Source organism: Bison bison, unplaced genomic scaffold, assembly GCF_000754665.1.
Source record: "Bison bison bison isolate TAMUID 2011002044 unplaced genomic scaffold, Bison_UMD1.0 scf7180017862979, whole genome shotgun sequence".
In the NCBI taxonomy this organism is placed as follows: Eukaryota; Metazoa; Chordata; class Mammalia; order Artiodactyla; family Bovidae; genus Bison; species Bison bison.
The window spans coordinates 1,700,938-1,722,245 of NW_011493551.1; the positions used below are offsets into that span (position 1 = coordinate 1,700,938).

General features: G+C 34.8%; 1 protein-coding gene across 9 annotated transcripts in view; it reads left to right on the plus strand.

Moving 5' to 3' along the window:
• The window catches only part of LOC104983552 (chromosome unknown open reading frame, human C10orf12), a 126,647-nt gene that overhangs the window by 75,534 nt on the left and 29,805 nt on the right, over positions 1-21,308 (plus strand). For 7 of the 9 annotated variants that reach the window (XM_010833039.1, XM_010833038.1, XM_010833041.1 and 4 more), the window contains 3 exons: positions 11,834-11,966; positions 16,358-16,645; positions 19,421-19,514. The exons of 1 other annotated variant lie outside the window; for it this stretch is intronic. In XM_010833039.1, the coding sequence (XP_010831341.1) occupies positions 16,408-16,645; positions 19,421-19,514 (332 nt within the window). In that variant the 5' untranslated portion in view covers positions 11,834-11,966; positions 16,358-16,407. The remainder of the gene's footprint in view (positions 1-11,833; positions 11,967-16,357; positions 16,646-19,420; positions 19,515-21,308) is intronic. One more of the 9 variants, XM_010833045.1, reaches the window with a different exon arrangement.

Sequence of the window (21,308 nt, forward strand, 5' to 3'; positions counted from 1 at the left end):
ATATTTGGTCTTTTCTGTGTTCCAAAACTGGTTTCTGTTTTTGTAGGGGAAATCTGGTTTCTTTGGTGAGGAATTGTTAATGCATATACCTACTTTTTAGTCCAAATAATATAGCTTTATTGGCAAAGACCAAATGTTGTGCAATAATCAGCCTTGTCTTCATTTATATCTAAGGATATAGAAAAAAGTATCAAAATGCCACCATTTCGTGGCCGTTGACATACCCAGTCAGAATACTATGCAAAGAAGTGGATGGCAAGTAAAAGATACTGTTTTTTTTTAACCTCCAAATATGCTTGCTTGAAGAGAAAGATACGTGCGTGAGTTTTTGGAAATGTGTCACATTTCTTTATGACTCTGAAAATGTAAGTAAAGGTCATTTCTTTGATTTCATGTGGTAGTTCAGGAGTCACAATTCAGTGATACATTCAGTATCTAGCATTTTTAATACCCTGAATCTATTTGGAATGATTTTTATTGAGGTAATATTTATACATAATGAAATAAAAATTCATTTTAGAGTACAGATAATGCATTTCAATATGTGTATACAATTGATAACTGCCATCACAGTCAAGGTACAAGACAGTTTCTTCACCTTAAAATGTTTCCTCCTGCCCTTTTGTAATCAATCACTTTATTGGACCCACAGACCCCAGCAATCTTTATAATTTTATCTTTTCTAGAATTTTATGTTTTAGGAATTATAGGTATATAGTCTTTTATTTTTTACTTCTTTCATTTAGCATAACTTTTAAATATTTATTCCTGATTTTGTATATGACGTTTCGTTTCTTTTTATTGCTAAGTAAGTCTCTGTGGGTGTGAATATGCTACTATTTATCCATTTTTTCTTTTTAAGTAGAATTTGAATTGTTTTCAGATGTTGGCTATTAGGCTTATTCACATGTAAGTCTTTGGGCATATATTTTCATTTCTCAGGGATTCAATACCTAGAATTGGAATTGCTGGGTAATATTGTAATTGCACATTTAACCTTATACTGTCATGTATTTCACCAAAGTGACTGTGTTTCTATCAGCAGTGTATGGGAATTCCACTGTTGCACATTTTGCCAACATTTTTATATAATTGGTCTTTTAAACTTTACCTATTCTGGTAGGTCTGTAGTGGAACCTCATTGTGATTTTCATTTTCATTTCCCTGGTGACTAGTGTGTTGAGCGTCTTTCTTTGTACATATCTCTGTGAAACACAGTATAAATTTCTTGCTTTTTAAAAATACTTGCTAAGCTGTAATAGTTCTTTATATATCCTGTGTAAAACCTCTCATCAGTTTTTTCTCTTAAAACTCAGGATTTGATGTCCTTTTCAAGAAATGTTTGCCTAATCCATTGTCAAGCACAAGGAAATTTCATATTTTCTTCTGAAAGTTTAGTGATGTTAACTCTTACATTTTGATTTATTATTCATTTCTGGTTAATTTTTGTATATGTTGTATGAGGTAAGTATTGAGGTTTATTGTATTCTGTAAGGTAATCCAGTTCCAGCATCATTTGTTGAAAAGACTTCCTCCCCCGCTCCAGACGGAATTATTTTGGCGTCTTTAGGTCAGTTGATAATGCACCATGTAGGCGTGTTTTGAACTCTGTCCTTCCTGTGCCATTGAACTGTATGTGTGTGTCCTTACACCAATACTACAGTATCGTTATTGCTCTATCTTTATATCTTGAAATCAAGTAGTACGAATCCCATTTATTTTCTTTTTCAAACTTGCTCTAGATCCTATATGTTTTTAACTTATCAATTCTTAAAAAAGACCTATTAAGATTTTATTAGGGTTGTGCCGAATCTGTGGATCAGTGTGGAGAGAATTAGCAGTATTAAACCTTTCAATTTATGATTATGGTTTATCTCATTTTTATGCACATCATGTGTTATTTCCCTTAGCAGTGTTTTGTAGTGTCAGTTTAGCATGAAGAAATTTATTTAGCGTTTCTAGTAGTACAGAAAGATAGTACTTTTTAGTTGTAGAGAAATGTTATAGAGTAAACCTATTTGGAAACATCTTTTAGATGTTTATTTCTTTGTCATTCCCCCAAATGTAATAAAGATAAAAATAAATTATATGGATTACATATTTTTAGATAACCAGAAGCTTAATACAGGATTTGAGGGCTTTTCTGTTGAAGAAGATCCCAGCCCATTCAGTGTATCTTTTTCCTGCTTTTGGTGATGAGTCATAAGACCACAACGTGCTGACAGCTCGCCACAGCTCCCTTAAAAGGAGTTTCCTTAAAAGGATGCTGGAAAAGTGACATAAACTGGTGAGGCTACCAGAGAACATAGCAACTGAAATTGATGACATAGTTTTCCCTGAAAGCTTGTAATTAAGTTTTACATGCACATACACACACATTGTTCATTTTCCCAACACTAGCACTTAGAAAATAAACATTTCATAATACTAAAATGTAAAATAATAAATATGTGGGAACTACATGAGTTAACAACAGAATTTTCAGTTCAGTTCAGTTGCTCAGTCGTGTCTGCTCTTTGCGACCCCATGGACTGCAGCATACCAGGCCTCCCTTTCCTTCATCATCTCCCAGAGCTTGCTCAAATTCATGTCCATCAAGTTGGTGATGCCATCCAACCATCTCATCCTCTGTCGTCCCCTTCTTTTCCTGCTTTCAATCTTCCCAGCATCAGGGTCTTTTCCAAGGAGTCAGTTCTTTGCATCAGGTGACCAAAGGATTGGAGCTTCAGTTTCAGCATCAGTCCTTCCAGTGAATATTCAGGACTGATTTCCTTTAGGATTGACTGGTTTGATCTCCTGTAGTCCAGTAGAATTTTGAGATCCATTAAATTTTAAGATAAATGTAAAGCAGTTCCTGAGAAAGACGACTGGATATCTTTAAGGATGTTGCTTTTTCCTGAATTACTTTCTAAATATAGTGCTAATCAGATCAAAACGTCTTCTTTGGAGAACTAGTGGTAGTGGGAACAGAATTGACTGAGTAATTTTAAATGCAGTCTGATGGAATAAAGGTTGAATAGCCAGGACATTTCGGAAAATATAAGTGACAAATGGAATTTGCCTTCCCAAATACAAAGACTTACTATAAATATGTAATAGTTTTTAAAGTGTGAACTAATGATGCCTTTTTACAGGTCCTTATTAAGGAGAGAGCTTTTAAAAAACGTGACTACTCCCTACCCCAGAGTTACAGAATCGAAAGCTCTGGGAGTATGTTCTAGGCATGTATGCTTTCAAGAAGCTCGTAGTAGATTCTGGTAGGACAGAATTACCTCTGACTGTGAACCAACCAGTCTGCGTAGACTAATTCTTGAATTCTGAAGGAAGCAACTCATAGGTGATATAAATTCCAGTTCTGATGTCGTTTTATTCCTATTTAATTCTGGGCCAAGAATTTGTTTGGTAAGGAATGATAATAAATGCAAAGAACACTGGTTTTTTTGTTTATAGTATGTCATATCATTTTATTGTTTTTGCCGCACAATACATAATGTTTCCTTTTAGAATTCATGTATGAGGGAGAGGACATCACATGAATTAACTTCCTATCTCCTGACTATTGTATTAGCTTTTTCAGCTCTGTGTCATAGAAACATTTTTGTTCTCATTGGTTCATTTAATTTTGGTATGCTTAGCTACAATGAGGGAGGATGAACTACATTTTGTTTATACGTCGTTGCTGTAAATTTTTAACTTCATGGCCAGATGCACTTGAAAAAAATACATGATATTGTGCTGTATTTTTCATCTTTGGTTGTAATATGGTTAAGATTGTTTTAATTAAAACAACTATTTTGTGAAAATTATTTTAAAAGGACATATAAACTTGGAAAATAGTTATCTTAAGGGCATAAAGCAAATGGAGAATCATTTGTTCCAAAAAAAAATCTATTTAATCTTTGTAAGAACAAGAGTCTAAGACATTTGAGCTATGACCCACTCCTACTTACTTCCCTGACCTCAGTTTGAGAGAAGCTGTACTCTGAACAGGAGAGAAAAACTGTGGGCATTTTTTATTCATTCGGGATTCTTATTGCAGAAACTTTCATCCAGACAGATCAAGTAAAAGGGCCCAGGGCCCCCTTTCCTCACTCAGCCTTTATTGTGAGTGGAAGTCTACTGTAAACATAGCAGGCTAAGAATACTAGGCCTCAGTTGCTGGGCCAGGCCTCATCCAAGAAGGGCAAGTTATCTGGCACCCCCACTCACAGAGCACAGATGTCACTCTGAGAGAAGTGAGTCACTCTCCCAGCCCCCAGTTCCTGTGCAGAGTGTCAGAAAGGTTATTCCTAAGGGAGAGGGGGGCCTTAAGAATAGAGACCTCTGTAGCTCTCCTAAGAAGACTAACTTTATTTGAAACAGAGCTTGCAACAAGATGTTGAAAATTATGATCTTTGTGGCGAACAGTTAAAAGGAGGCTGGTAGTTGCTTGTGCTAATAGCAACAAGTGAAATGGCAAACAAGTTAGAAGTTTAAAGAGAGAACCAGAAAAACAGCAAGAAAGTGCCCTCCTGGGATTGGAACAGGCCTCAAAGACTGGCAACACCCTGCCCCTGCAACAAGGCTCCACTTTTCTTGGATCAGACTGAGGTGCAGTTATTCTGCAGGGTGTGGCAAAAATAGTAGGACAGTTAGTAGAGACTGTTATCTGGGTTGGGAAACCACTATAGGCAGACCAACCAGAAGCTTACAAAGGAGAGATTCAAGAAAAAAACTGCCAAAGGGAGCCAATCTAAACCCATAGTTATTCCTGGTGGACAGAGACACGCTCAAGACAGCATCCTCTGAGAAGTGGTATCAGAGGCTACACACTGCTGGGGAATTAAAGATAAAGATGGACATTTTGAGAAAACAAGAAAAGGGTCAATCTATAACTATATTCTCTCCTAACAGTAGACCCCCAGAATGCATGAAGCAAAATGCTATGGAGTTGAAGGGAGAAACAGACAATTCAACAGTAATAGATGGACACATTAGTAGTCCACTTTCAATAATGGATAGAGTAGGCAGAAGATCAACAAACATGGAGGACTTGAACAACACTATGAATCAACTAAATTTAGTAGATATCTATAGAACACTCCACCAAACAAGAGCAAAATACTCATTCTTCTCAAGTGCACACAAAACATTCTCTAGGAGAGACTATATGCTGGGCTATAAAAAAAAATTTTTTTTAAAGAATTGCAATTATACAAAGTATGTTTTCCAGTCACAGTGGAATGAAATTGGAAATCAGTTACAGAGTAATGTAAGGAATTCACAAATCTGTGGAAATTAAAGCACTTCTAAGTAACCAGTGGATCACAGAAGAAATCACAAAGGAGTAGAGAATAGTTTGAGATAAATAAAAGCAAAACCAAAACATACCAAAACTTATGAGATATAGCTGTCAGTACTTAGAAGGTAATTTATAGCTACGAATGCCTACGTTAAATGAAAAAGCTTTCAAATCATTATTCTAACTGTCCACTTTGGGACTAGAAAAAGAAGAGCAAATTAAACCATAAGTAAGCAGAAATAAGGGCATGAGTAGAGCAGAAATAAATAGTAAAATAGAGAATATCGTCATAACTAAAAGTTGGTTCTATGAAAATGTCAATAGTTGAGAAAACCCTTATTTAATGCCAATCAGAGTAAAAAGAAGATTCAAATTACTAAATCACAAGTGATACAGGGGAAATCGCCACTGACCTTAGAGCAATAAAAAGGATTATAAGAGGAGTACAATTGATAATATGTATGCCAAAAGATTAGATAATTTAGATAAAATAGGTACATGCTTACAGAGACACAGACTACTAAAACTGGCACGAGAAGAAATAGAAAATCTGATCAGATATATGTTGCAGATTGAATTGTGTCCGCCTTCCTCCAAAAAAGATAATGTTGAAGTTCTAATCCCTGGTACCTGTGAGTGTTAGTTGCTCAGTCGTGTCCAACTCTTTGTGACTCCATGGAGTATATAGCCCACCAGGCTCCTCTATCCATGAAATTCTCCAGGCAGAAATACTGGAGTGGGAAGCTATTCCCTTCTCCAAGGCATCTTCCTGACCCATGGAGTGAACCTGGGTTTCCTGTATTGCAGGTGGATCCTTTACCATCTGAGCAACCAGGGAAGCCTTAACACATTTGGAAATGAGGTCTTTGCAGATGTAATGAAGTCAAGATGAAGTTTTAGTGGATTCAGTTGGGCCATAAATCCAATGACTGATATGCTTATAAAGAGAGTTGGAAAGACAGATGCACATAACATAGGGAAGAAGGCAATGTAAAGATGGAGGAAGAAATTGGAGTTATGCTGTCACAAGCCAGGAAACACCAAGGATTGCTAGAAACTAACAGAAGCTAGAAAGAGGCAAGAAAGGACTCTCTTCTTGAGCCTTCAGAAGGAGCAGGCCCTGGAGACACCTTGATTTTAGACTTCTAGACTCCAGAACTCTGAGACAAGTACTTTTCTACTGTTTTTAGGCCACCCAGTTTGTGATAGTAGTTACATTAATAATGTGTATAATTAATAATATGTGTGTTAGTCGCTCGGTCGTGTTTGAATCTTGGCAACCCCTAGCCCTCTAGGCTCCTTTGTCCGTGGGATTCTTCAGGTAAGAATACTGGAGTGGGTTGCCATTCCCTTCTCCAGGGGATCTTCCCAACCCAAGGATTGATTCCCGCATTGCAGGCAGATTCTTTACCATCTGAGCTACCAGGGAAGCCCATATTAATAGTAGCCCTAGAAAATTAGTATGACCCAGAACAAGTAGAGATTGAAATAGTGATTTTAAAATATTCAGGAAAAAAAAGCATTTGGTTAGTTCACTGATAATTTCTACCAGATAGTTTTTTTAAAGAATACCAATTCTTGCAAACTTGTCTAAGATATAAAGAAGGAACATTTCTTTATTCTGTGAGGCCAGTATTATTTGAAAACCAAAACCAGGCAAAGACATCACACAAAAAGAAAACTGCAGACCAGTATCACTAGTGTGTAAAACTACACACTAGTATAATCACAAAAAATCCTTAACCAAATATTAGCAAACCAAACCTAACAATGTATAAAAACTGTTATACACCACCATTAAGTGAGATTTGTCTTAGGAATGCAAGGTTGGTGTAACACCATGAAATCAATTAATTTGTAATACAGTGTGTTAATAAAATAAGTGACAGGAATCACATGGTCATCTCAGTAGATGCCTCCCAAATCCAATACCTATTCATCATAAAAATGCCCTGCAAACTGAAATAGCAGGGCACTTTATCAGCCTGACCTACAGAAATGTACAGCTAATCTATCTGTGTTGTTGGTTAGTCACTAGGTCATATCTGATGCTTTTGCAACCCTATGGACTGTAGCCTGCCAGGCTCCTCTATCCATGATTTCCCAGGCAAGAATACTGGAGTGGGTTGTTGCCATTTCCTTTCCAAGAGGATCTTCCTGATCTAGGGATTGAACCCACATCTCTTTCATTGGCAGACAAATTCTTTACAACCGAGCCACCAGGGAAGCACAGCTCACATGATACCTAATAGTAAAAGACTGAACAGTTTCCCCCTAAAATCAGGTAACCGCTTCTCTGTTTGGTGTTTTACAACAGGTTCTAGCTTTGGAAGTTAAGTGATAAAAAGAAACGAAAATTATCCCGATTATTAAAGAGGAAATAAAAGTGTGTTTGCAAATGACATGATCTTATATGTAGAAAATCCTAAGGAATCTATAAAACACTATTAGACTTAATCAGAATCAGCAGAGTTGCAGAATACAGCATTTTTTTTTAATAGCTGAATTTCTATATATTATCAGTGAACAATCTAAACATGAAATTAAGAAAATTCCATTTACAATAGCATTAAAAATAAAATATTAGAAATAAATTTTAACAAAAAGTGTAAGACTCATACACTCTAAATGATAAAATATTGTTGAAAGAAATTAAAGAAGATGATGTTCATGGATAGGAAGTCTCAATATTGTGAAGATGGCATTTCGCCCCAAATGATCTGCATGTTCCCTGTCAAGACCCTAGCTGGTTTCTTTGCAGGAATTGCCAAGTTAATGATAAATTCATATGAAGATCCAAGGCACTCTGAATAGCCAAAACGATCTTAGAACCAATTGACAGGTCTTGCACTTCCCAGTTTGAAAGCTTACTACAAAACTGTAATGATAAACATAGTGTGTACTGGCATAAGGACAGATATATAGAGATTGATGGTACAGAATTGAGATGCAGAAGTAAACTTTATTGCTGGTGATTTTTCACAAAGGAAGTTGGACCCCTTCCTTACACCATACAGAAAAATTTAGTCGAAATGGATTTTAGACCCAAAAGTAAGTCCTAAAATGGTAAAGCGACCCCATGGAGTAGCCCGCCAGGCCCCTCCATTCTATGGAGAACGTCCACGGAATTTTCCAGGCAAGAGTACTAGAGTGGGTAGCCATTCCCTTCTCCAAGGGATCTTCCCAACCCAGGGAATGAACCTGTGTCTCTCGCGTTGCAGGCAGATTATTTACTGTCTGAGCCACCAGGGAAGCCCTTTTAGAAGAAAACATAGGAGTAAATCTTCACAGCCTTGGGTTAATCACTAGGTTTTTTTAGATACAATAGCAAAAGCACAAATAGCCAAAAAGAAAGAAGACAAATTGGGATTCATTAAAATTAAAAAAGTTTTGTACTGCTAAAATAGTATCAGTGAAGTGTCAGGAAAGTGCACGGATGGGAGAAAATATTTGCAAATTATGTATCTGATAATGAACTTGTATCCAGAATATCAAGAATTCTTACAGCTCAGCAATAAAAAGATAAATGTGGTGGTGGTTTAGTTGCTAAGTCACGTCCAACTCTTAGCAATCCCGTGGACTGTAACCCTCCAGGCTCCTCTGTCCATGGCATTTCCCAGGCAAGAATACTGGAGTGGGTTGCCATTTCCTTCTCCAGGGGATCTTCCTGATCCATGGATCAAACCCACAGACCTGTGTCTTTTACATTGCAGGCAGATTCTTTACCCCTGAGCCACCAGAGAAACCCCAAAAGATAAACAGCCCAATTGAAAACCAAGCAAACTGTATGAGTATATATTTCTCTGAAGGAGATACTTGAATGGCCAGTGGGCTTCCCTGGTGCATCAGATAGTAAAGAGTCCACCTGCAGTGCCGGAGACCCAGGTTCCATCCCCGGATGGGGAACATCCCTCGGAGAGGGTGTGGCAATGCACTCCAGTATTCTTGCCTGGAGAATTCCATAGACTGAAGCCTGGTGGGAGGCTTCTGGGAGTCACATAGAGTCGGAGACGAGTAAGTGACTATCACTTTCATATTCAAGCAAACAAAAAGATGTTTAACACCAATAGTCATTAGGAAAATAAATGCAAGTCTAAATCATGAGATATCACTTGTTACGTATTAGGATGTGTGTAATCAAAAAATTACAAATATCCATGAGTATGTGGAGTGGAAACCCTCATTACTGTTAGAAATGTCAAGTGGTGCACAACTTCAGAACATGGTTTGACACTTCCTGATAGTTACCATGTGATCCAGAAATTCCACTCCTACCAAGAGAAATTAAAATATATATCCACACAAAATTTGTACACAGATATTAAAAGCAGCATTATTCATATCACAGTAGGCAAAAAGTAGAAACAACATAAAAGTTCATCAGCTGATGAATGGTTAAAATGTTTAGCCTTACAGTGGAATGTTATTTGGCAGTAAAAGGAAGTAGATATTGATACCTGCTACAACTTGAATGAACCTTGAAAACATTATTCTAGGAAAAAGAAGTCAGTCACCAAAACCCAAATATTGTCTAATTGTGTGAAATTTCCAGAACAGATAAGTCTTATAGAAAATAATATAGTGGTTGACTAAGGTTGGGAAAATGGGGAGTGACTCTTACTGGATATAGGGATTCCTTTGGGGGTATAAAAATGTTCTAAAGTTAGATTATGGTGATGGTTCTGCATTTCTATGGATATACTAAAACATTGGATTTTACTTTAAATGAGTGAATTGTATGGTGTGTGAATTACAAACCATGAAACTATTTACAAAACAAAATGAATAGACATGACTGCAATTATTATGAACCAACTAAAAAGTATATTTCAGAGTACAAATTGATAAAATTTGTAAATGTTTGATTCAAGAAAGGACATGTAGCTGTTGCCTTACTGAATGCTAGATTAGTTGCTCTGTGTTGATTTAGGTAGAAAGTAGCCTGAATGCTACGTTAAACATAAAGTGTAGATAATTCTGTTCAAAGTCAACTTTACTGACTAAATATAGGGCTAAGGACACTTAAATAGTTACGCCATGTAATGTCTGATTTTTAAAAATCAATAAACAGTGAATGGCATTGAAGTGTAATAATGCAATAAGGATTTTATCAAACTCTCTAATACCTGTTCTTGATACATTTTAAATGTTAAATTTGTATCAAAATTAGATTGTGATTCATTTCTAAAAGTTACTTTCTTAATAATTTCCTTCATCCATAGAAGAGAATGTTGGCAAAGAGAACTGTAATAAAGGTTTTTATAATGATTTGTAACACTTAAAATATTTTAAGAAATTTTAAACTAATATGGCAAACATACAGTGTCTTACGGAAAATGTTAAGGAATCATTGTTTTAGTTTGAGTGTGCAGGAGAGTTCTTCATAGTGAACTATTTGCTTACGATGTATAATGTCCTTCCAAAAAACATATTTTGAATTGGACTGTTGACACAGTTGAGTCACGGGGAAATCATAGAAAGTAGATGGCATATATCATTGGGTGTGTTTAAAATTTTTGAGGAAATCACTTGTGAATTGTAGTGTGCCTTGAACGTTTACTTCCTTTTCATTGTGCCAAGGTATGTCACATTTTCTTTTAGTATTTAGAGCACTTTAAAGTTTTTCATGATACAACTAAGTGCATGTGTTGATGCATTGCAGTGAAGTAAATTATAGGCACTTGAACTCAAAATATGTACTTTGTTTTTCTTTATACTGTTTTCTGTCATCATAATTTACTATTTATTTATTAACTGCAAAGGTGGAAGTAAGTGCAAAGCACTGTCAGCCTAGACCAGTTCTGCCATCTGAGAGCATATTCTGAGAGTCATCTAGAATGGCATTTTGAAACTTTGATCAGGACCCACATTTTTATATTACAAACATATTCAAGCATATATATACATATATATAATGTTGAAATGTTTACCCTTAAGATAGCGAAGTATTTAACTCTTATAATACAATGCATTCAATTTTTTTTCCTAGTGCTAGTTTTGACCCATTAATTTCACAGCCCACTAACGATTTGAAAGCTACCATTTGTAAAATAGTACTCTAGGGACAGAATTATTAAGTCAAGTACTTTATTTTTGAGTTTCTGTCCTAATGGCCCTTAAAAAAATGTTTTGTGTCTGGAGAAAACACGTTATGCTGGTAGGGCGAACATGATTCTCAAATGAGATTTGGTGTTTAAGATACCTTTTCGTGTGAGTTGGGTTGTCTGTAAACTGTTGCTAAAATATAACAAGAACCGATGTATGTGAATGCTCAAAGAAATTTTCCCTTTTTTAATTACAGTTTAATTGGAGTTAACCTATAAATTTAAGCAAAATTCATACTCAAAAAACACCCCAAATAATCTTTTATATTCATTTTGCTTTTATACTTTTGTGGCGATAAATACTATCCTGACTTGAAGTTCTAAAATATTTTAATTGTATTAAACTGATTTATCTGTTATTAACATTTGTGTTTGATTTTGGATCTCTGCTTTTGATATTGAATGGGGAAGGATTTTTGTGCAAACATTTCATCAAATATTTTTGCAGGGACACTTAGTCGGTCTGGATGAGCCAGCTTCGGGAGCTGGGCAAGAAGCTCTGCTTAAACAAGAGCAAGCAAAAATCATTCGATTCGAGAGACAAGCAGAAGAGTTCCTCAATGCAGTCTTTTGTAGAAAAGGTTGGTTCCAGTGAAGAATGACATTTAGTATCTGCTTGTCTTATTTTAGTCTCCTTAATTTCAATGTCAGTTTTTAAAAGAGTTTAATTTAAACACATTTTTCTTTATTGATAGTATACTTTATAATTTTCTATATTCCTTTGGTCAAGGGTAAATTGGAATGGGTGATGCAGCCCTCTCCCTCCTTTTTGCTATGCAGTGATGGTACCGTGTAAGATTTAGTAGTTAAATAATTCTTAAAATTATTATGAATGTGTGAAAATTGTAAGGTCTTAGTAGTTCTGTATTTTGTTAGACAAATTTTCTTACCTAAGCAGTCACTGTTGGGAGTTCCTTGATAGTCTAGTGGTTAGGATTCCAGGCTTCCATTGCCATGGCCCAGGTTCATTCCCTAGTCAGAGAACTAAGAATCCCACAAGCTCACAATATGGCCAAAAAAAAAAAAAAAATGAAGTCACTATTTTAGTCACTGATAACCATAAAACTGTATAGAATTTTAATAATTCCTCATTGAAATTTCATTTGGAGGAAAAAGTTTTATCTTAAAATTAGATCTGCAAACTTTTTTTTCTCCTTGATACAGCCTTGTTTTACTAAAAATTTTAAGTACTAAAATTAAAGAAAGAAATTCTTTCTAGATGAATTTGTTTTCCTTATTTATGCCATCTCTCTAGTTCCACAATGGTGATTACTATGATAGGCTAGAAAGTTTTTTTTATTTAATCTTCAGCAGACTCAATTATTCCATTTTCTTTAATATTTCTCCATGTGCTCTGGTTTACACCTCTCATTCCTTTAAAAGTGGCCTTCTCTCTTCCAGAATTTGAGGAGTAATGTTTGTCTATACACTGGTTATAAGTCTGATAAGTGCAGATTCCAACGGGTTGGTTACATACACTTGGAGACTAGCTGAGCTTCTGTTTAATGTGATTGATATTTTCAAAAGGGAGTATGAAGTAAAGCAACATACGAAATTAAGGAGTACAGAAGGGTTTTGTTTTTCAGAGGCACTTTTTTCCCTTCTTTTTCCATCAGATCTCCAGATAAAATTAAATCTTTTACTACATCCTCACTTCCTTTAATATCCTCTAGTACCCTCTGACCTCAAGCTCCCAACCAAAGGCCTCCGTGCTCACCATTTCATTTCCATAAAATACCCTGATTCCAAAGTTGTGTTCAAAATGTTAGTTTTATGAACATTTGAGTGTTTTATTAAAGTAACTCACATTTAAAGTATAAATGACTGATAGATCAGTTGTGAGTTTATTTAACTAAATAAAATATCTTTCCAGCTTCTCTGCTGTTCCTCTCCTTTAGGAAGTGCACTGGGTCATGGGTCTAATGCTTGTAGGAAATGTCATTAACTGAAAAGAGGAACTCCTCTTCCTAATTTACATGGAGGAACCAACCACTTTTAATCCACTCTGCTTAGGGGGAGTTAGTGAGGTTAATCACAAGCAGATTCTTGAAGAGATTTCTAGCCTGCTTCTCTACTAGTCCCATCTCTTTGTTGTATAGGAATAATGTAGGTTAAAGTTCTTGTAAGTGTTTTTATCCAAAAATTAAATTTAGGGGTACATACCCTTTAGAGGAGAAATTCTTACCTTGGAATAGGTCTTAAGAGATGAGAATCCTCTGAAATTGTAGAATTGTTTGTATATTTGTCTGTATACTGGCATATGATGCTTAGAAAAAGAAATACTGCTTTGCAGTTGGAAGTTTCCCCTTTATGTGCTAATATTGTTACTTTTAGATTTTTTATTAATCCTCTTGGGTGTGTCTAAAGATGGGCATTAGTAGGCTTCAAATTGATATCAAAAAATGTTCCAGAGATGCAACAGGCAATTTAATCTGAGAATATTTTGTTTTTAATAAATAAGATATTTGGATTTAGTCATTTGTTTCCAGAGTATTACAAATTGTTTGAATAATTGAGTATGAACAGGTTATCTGTAGCTAGGTAGGAACATTAGTTGCAAATAAAAGTAGGTTTTTGTGGTATGGACTCTATGTAATAAATTCCAATTTAAGGACGGTACAGCTGTCATAATCATTTCTTTTCATCTGGCTTTGTCACTTGTCTCTCAAAATTTGACACTTTCCTAAAAGTTAGATTTGCATTTTAAAAACATAACAGGTGGCTATGATGTAGCATTCACGTGTTTTCTGTAGTTTTAACTTTGACGTGATACGTTGTTTTTATTTGACTCAGTTGTGCATGTTTCCCTGAGGATGGCTAGGTTTATAGATGTTGTGTTTTAAGTAAATTAAAGAATGAAATGCTTCAAGAAATTTTCAAGAGACATAGCAGGAAATGATCTTTGATCATAAACACGAACTGTTTCATGAATATAGTAGTTCTTCAACAGAGGGGCAAAATATGCTGCAGACATTTAAAGATCAAAAGTAGCTATTTATGGTTTTTATCCTAAAATCTCTGACTCTTTGCAAGTCTCTTTAATATTTATTAATCTAGTTAAACACAGAAATATCTCATAAATTCATTTTGCTTCCTGTTTGGAAGCTTTCTTTTATTTTCCAGCTTTTCAGATGATAAAAAGATACAGTAACATCTTAAAACTTAAAATTATATACATTCAGAGGATTTTATGATATGGAAAGAAAAAAAGCTAAATGACTCTCTACTTAATAAGAAATCCTAATAAGAAAACCCAGAGAAGAGAGGTTGAACAAAGCAACACATGGCTAAAATGTCATTAAACCATTTAAGGAACCCCTGTCAGTGATTGTAATAACTTCTGAACTTAATTACCTAGTTGAATACGTTTATTCTTTAACCATCTAGCATACCCATAGTCTCTTTTATAGAGAGGAAACTTAAGATTGAAAATACTTTATAGTAGAACAGAAATGTTATTATTGATAGAACAAACCTTATTAAACTCCAGAGAATTAAATATTCTGACTTTAGGATATGACTATCTTCTGATATTGAATATTGTCCTCCTTCAGGAAAAAAATTTGTTCTTGGGAGTCCTGTTTGATTTGAATGATGTGTTTGGTTTTTAGATTTTAGTGATAAATTAATAGCAATTAGTCAGTTTTTCTGACTAATCAAGGTTTCTTATAGCTCCAAAATACTATGGGTAAAGTAACTGACCTTCTGTGGTTAATCTTTAAAAGAGTAAGGAAACTCAGGTTTTCTGAGACCCATCTTCTAAAGCCTAGGAAGTGTAGGAAGAAGTATAAAATATGGGTGGAATGTTTTAATCAAGGGTCTATCACTAGCCATCTGTACAAAATTGAACATGCCATTTACTCTTTAGATCACATTTATCTCATTTGTTGCTTTTTTTTTAAGAACTGTTTGTTGACTGATTTGATAGTGATCCATTTATTAGTCAACTAAATACAAATGCATACTTTATACCAAGATCAGGTGCTGAGAGTACAGGAGTAAACAAACATTATCTCTGCTTTTCTCAAACAACGTTTAATCTCCCTGATAGTGTGTTAATGACAGAGACGTGATGATAATATATTTATGCAAAATGTTTTCCCTTTTATTTTACTTTCAGGGTCCCTTCCAGTCCTGAGGGTTTTATAAGTTGGTGAATTCATATGGTCTTTATTTTAAAATTAACATTGATTAGAAATTGATAACTTAGATGTTTATTACTTCCTCTTCTACTGTGTTCAGTGGTTGGTAGAGCATAAAGAACTTATCGAAAGTAAGTTGGTCTTAAAGTTTTGAGGTTTGGCATTTAAACTCCTAGCCTAGAGATTCTAGAAGTGTAGTCCCCAGGCCAGCAGCATCTAGAAACTTGTTAGAAACACCAATTCCTGAGCTTACTCTAGAACTGCTAAATCAGTAACTCTGGAGAAATGACCCAGCAATCTCTTTTTACAAACCCTCAAAGTGGTTGTGATGAGTATTAAAATGTGACATCTGTTGCCCTGGCCTATCATGAATCTTAAGTACCTCCTTTTATAATGTTGATATGCCTGCAGTCTTTAAGCAGAAAGTGTTCATTCTTCAGTAATATAGGAAGATAATGGTTGAAGGATCTAGGGGAAACCAGATGTGATCCATAGGTGGTAAAGAAGGGAGTAATTTCATTGAAAAGGGGTTTGGGGATTTCTATATCAGGTAAGTGATTCTTACCCATATGATATACTATTTGTTATCCCTTTATTTGACTTCATATTCGGGGGTGGGGGTGGTATGTAGAAATAATTTTATTAAAATTTTATTTTTAAAAATCAACTTTTATAAGCCTGCAGATTAAAAATATAGCTCTAAGAGGGAATACTAGTTTTAGGATATTGCATTTTAAGAAAGAAAAATAAAATGAAATTTTGTTTGCTTGAAAGCTGTCTCTTTTTAGTACATTGTCCCACTTTAAAAGTAAATAAATCTTTGTTTACAGACAGTCCCTGGGTCTCCGACCCCAATATTCCCCTAGTGGCCCGTGAGATCATGCAGCGAATGATCCAACAATTTGCTGCTGAATATACCTCAAAAAATAGCTCTACTCAGGACCCCAGCCAGCCCAATAGCACAAAGAACCAAAGCCTGCCGAAAGCATCTCCAGTCACCACCTCTCCCACGGCTGCAACTGCTCAGAACCCTGTGCTCAGCAAACTTCTCATGGCTGACCAAGACTCACCTCTGGACCTTACTGTCAGAAAGTCTCAGTCAGAACCTAGCGAACAAGGTATGGTTTGATGTCAAGATCTCCTCTGTCCAATAGAATACTTTCAGTTTGGGGAGAAAAAATGGTATTGGCATGTAGGGCATCACTAATGTGATTTTTAAATTATTCTGGACTCTGCAGTGATAGAGAAGAAGTATAAATTGGCTACCTTACCCATCAGTAGTTCATAGTCATGATTGATGTACCACCTGGGAAAGTTAAGTGCTTATATTGTTACTTGATATTTATATGAGTATTGCATACTTTCCAAAGCATTGTCATATCCATTGTTTTTAAAATCCTTTTGAAAAATTAACTCCCCCCCCCCCCTTTCCCATCAATGTTTAGGATTAGCACCTACCTGAGAAATAAATACATCTTGTTAGGTAGGAGTTACATTCTGCATGTGAGATCATGAGGCAAAAATATATATTACTTGCATTTTTAAAAAACTCAGGGGATTAGAAATATTGAGAAGATAGTGGAAACACTTGGGTTGTTAAAATATATTCAGCATTCTATAAATACACATACATGCACTGTATTATGAACTAGTTAGAATATTTTCAAAAGGTGTCTATTGGTGAGGGTGCTAATTAAGTTAAGAGATTGAGAGGGTATCAGTTTTGCAGAGCAGCTATTTCTTGAGTCTTTGAAAAGGTACTCTCTTAAGTATATTATATCTTTGTTGCTTTGTGATCTCATTTTACCTTTAATTTCACAAAGATGAAGTAATCATTTCAATTTGGCCACTATTTGAACCGCTACAAGTTATAGATTAGTGATATCTGTATTACTGAGATTTTATTGCCATAGAAGTCTCATAAAAGTGTGAATTTATTGGTGAGAAATAGATTTATTTTGAAAAGTAAGTTTAATTCATGTAGGAATCTCTTTGAAAGAACTTTATTTTGCTCATTTTAAGTAATTTATGAAGTAATGACATTTAATGGGCTGGCTTTAGTTGCTTCTTAAAGAATATTTTTTTGAATAGCTTTCCTTTGCCTTCTTTCTCTTTCTGTGAGTGAACAGCAGTCAAAATCTCTTAAGATTTCCCAGCAGGAGACCTTCTAGACCTCCTTTGGTTACCATGTTGTTTATAAAGTTATTCTTTTCCGTTTTATAGAGAATTGTTTTCTTTACCACAGATTGGTAGTTTTCATTAACAGTCTATTTGCTCTAAAGGTTGCATTTCAAACTTCGGGTTTATAATAGGAGAATGATGGCATAGAGGTTGTGTCTAAAATATTAATAATGGAGATTAACATGCAAAGATACACATTAGTCTAATTTAACTTCTTATGGCAAGTGTTATACTTGAAAGGTATGTTGTGTTGACAGCAAGAGAAATTCGAGCTAGATGATAGGATTATAGTATATCAACTTCAAATGAAACATTTCTAAAATCATTTTTCCTAACAAATTTTAATGTATTTTCAACTTAAATCACAATTTTTCAGTGATAGATTTGAAGTATGTTACCTATAATATGATTAGACTGTGAAAATAATACTGTCTTTGAAGCAGTGCATTTTCTTGTTAGGAATCTAATTGGATTAGATCTCTAATGGAATACTTGGTTCTACAAGATTTCAATTATGTTTTTAGAAATATTAGTGGCTCTAAGAGACAACACAGTGTCCTTACTTTGTATGAGTTGAGGGCTTTTTTAGTTTATAAACTGAGTTGCATATTTATTTCTAACTACCTGAAATAGGGAGTTACAGTGTCCTCGGACAGAAGTCCCAAGAGGGTTCTGTATTGGCGTGGTCTTTAATATAACCAGATAGCAGGCCTCTCTGCCTACCAACTGAAAATCAGAGGCATTGAGTGTTCCAATTTCGAACAGAACAGCAGCTTTAAAAATTATTCAGACTATGAGTTTTCTTTTCTAGACATGTCTACAGGGGGAAAAATGGCTTTTGGATAGAGTTAAAGTTTTCTATTTTATGTTCTAATAACATGAATTTGTGATTTTTATAGTAAAAGAAATGATTATTCCCCCAAGGCTCCCATCAGTATCAAAGCCGTGTCATTCTTCTTTCTTTCCTTAAACTTTGCCATCAATTTATAGTAGCTTATTAATTGAAAAACCTTGCCTTTGTAAATATGAGCAAGTAAATTTTGAATCTCTGCTGATTTTCCCTGAAAGTTTGAATCCAAATATACAGACTTTTGCAGATATGTCCAAATAGTAATTTGGATATATGCAAATTATAAACAGTTAACAACTGATTCATCTTACGTATTATCTTATACAGTATATATGTTTACTATAACCATATAAATTTGTTTTTAAAATGAGTTTTGCATTTAAATTTTTTCTAAATCTAACTTTTATGTACCCCTGATACTTCAGGTAGCCTTAGCTCTTGAGAAATTTGGTTTTATAATTTGTATGACATTATCTCATTAATCTTATATACTTAGATCAAGGTAATTAAAAAAAATGACATCTCATAGTTCCATCACAGAGCCTCATATGATGTAAACTGCTGTTTCTAATATCTCACTGTATCTTAACATCTTTAGTGTTATGCTTTAACTTTTCTTTTGTCCTATTAATAAAATGTTTAACTCTTGGAGATGGTAGACACAACAGACTTTGATAAACTTATGTCTCTTTGGAAGAAAAAATATCCTGATTCTATTAATGAATTGGTTTTGTAACTGAAAACGTACGGCTAGTTTTATCTGTTTAGTTGAGTAAGCCTACTGCTTTGACACTTTTAGCCTATTCAGTTCACCTTGCTCCCAGTTTTTAATATTCTCAGGTGTTTCTTTGTGTCTCTGCAGACGGTGTACTTGATCTGTCCACTAAGAAAAGTCCGTGTGCTGGCAGCACTTCCCTGAGCCATTCTCCAGGCTGCTCCAGTACTCAAGGGAACGGGTAAGGGAAAATATTTGTGACCTTCCACAGTTTTACAGGGGACAGTTTATCAAAGATTGATGCCAGTCTCCCTTGTATGTTTTAAAACAGTCCATTAGAGTAACACTCCTATGGTGGGTTACAGTCCATGGGGTCACAAAGAGTCGGACACAACTAAGCGACTAACACTTATAGGTGGACCGTTAGTAAAATTACTTTTAGTCTGTCAATCAAGTAAAGGCACAATCTATGAAATCTGGAATTGGCAAGTATAGTCAATTTTGCCCGTTTAGTACAAATAATAAATAATTAGGAATATGGCAAGAATGTCTTTGGGTTTTTTGTTGTTGAGTGTTGAGGAATATGAACCCAACCTAAATAATTCCAGAGTTCACATGTAAAGGCAGTGTTTTGTATGCTGAAGTTGTTGAATGAAAGTTGGGTTCCAGTCTTTAACTTGGTGTTGCTAACGGAGTATAGGGGCTATTCGTTTTTTCCTTGCTTGGTTTGGTTTGGTTTGGTTTATTGATTTGAACTGCAATTTTAACTCTTGTGTGGCAGTTCAGAAAATAATTGTGTGTATTTTTTGTTTTTGATTAGATAAGACTGGTTGTCGGTGTTGATAGATAACCATCTTAAGCTTCCAAGACATTATTACATGATCAGTTTTGAGAACTATTACCAGACTAAAGAGGATTTTCTAACCACCCAATTTTATAGTGTAAGAATTATCTAATTCTCTCTGTATGTGTACATAGTAGCCATTTTTAAAAGTCATATATTAAGATGCTTAGATGCCATATTGGGACGGCATTTCATAAAACTGTGTTGTGACCAAAAATGAGCTTCATCTAGATATGAAACATAGTTAATTATTTAGGTTTATTTAACTCTTAGAATGTCAACATGGGGAAGATACTTAGATATCAAAGGAGTAAGTAGGCACTAAATGGACTAACCTTCTCCAGCTTACTCTTAATTACCTTCAAATCGAAGGATTCCTTTACTGACTTCTAAAATGCTCCCTTTATTTTCTCTAAAATTCCATCATCTTCCTTTTTCTCTCCTCCTTTATTCAGTCTAAAAGTAACAGTAATTTAATTCATTTTGCATAGTTTACTAATCATTTTTTTTCTTAAGCCCTTTTTTCACTATAGTTCATACTATATATATAAGTCATCATGGTCCCAAATCATTTGGTTCCATTTATGTATCAAAAAGCTTGAGTTGTGTAAACAAGGACACGTGTAGAAGCCTAAGTGCTGTTTGCATAAATACATCCCTTGTATAAGATTTTCTTTAAACTTGGCCACCAGATCTGTGTACTGTATGGTTGAAATTGCTGTGTTTGTCCCTCTGAATGGAAAGCAAATGCACTCATTGTGGTAGAGTTTTCTGGAAGACGAAAGCACCAAACAGTACTACCCACCTTTTAGTTGAATTGTCATCCATATTATATTATTTACTGGTGACAGCAGAGTCCCTGTAGACTTTCGGAAAACATAGCTGATTTACCATTATTTCTGCAAAGTTCTGCTTTTGTGCCTAGTTAATGTAATTATTCCCCTTGGGCATGCTTTAGCAGTTACCAGTTTTATCACTGATAAATCCTTCTCTACTGTAAAAATGAAAACCTTATGAATTAACTTTATGTCAGTTGTTGATTTTTTTAAAGCATTATTTGAAAGTATCCCACTTAAAATTTCAAGATCAATGCTTGGTATTTTAAGAAGAAGGTTTCCTTCAACTAAAGAAAATGCTAAAAAATTGTTTCTATAACTCTGACAATAATTACTTTGAATAGAACTTAAGGAA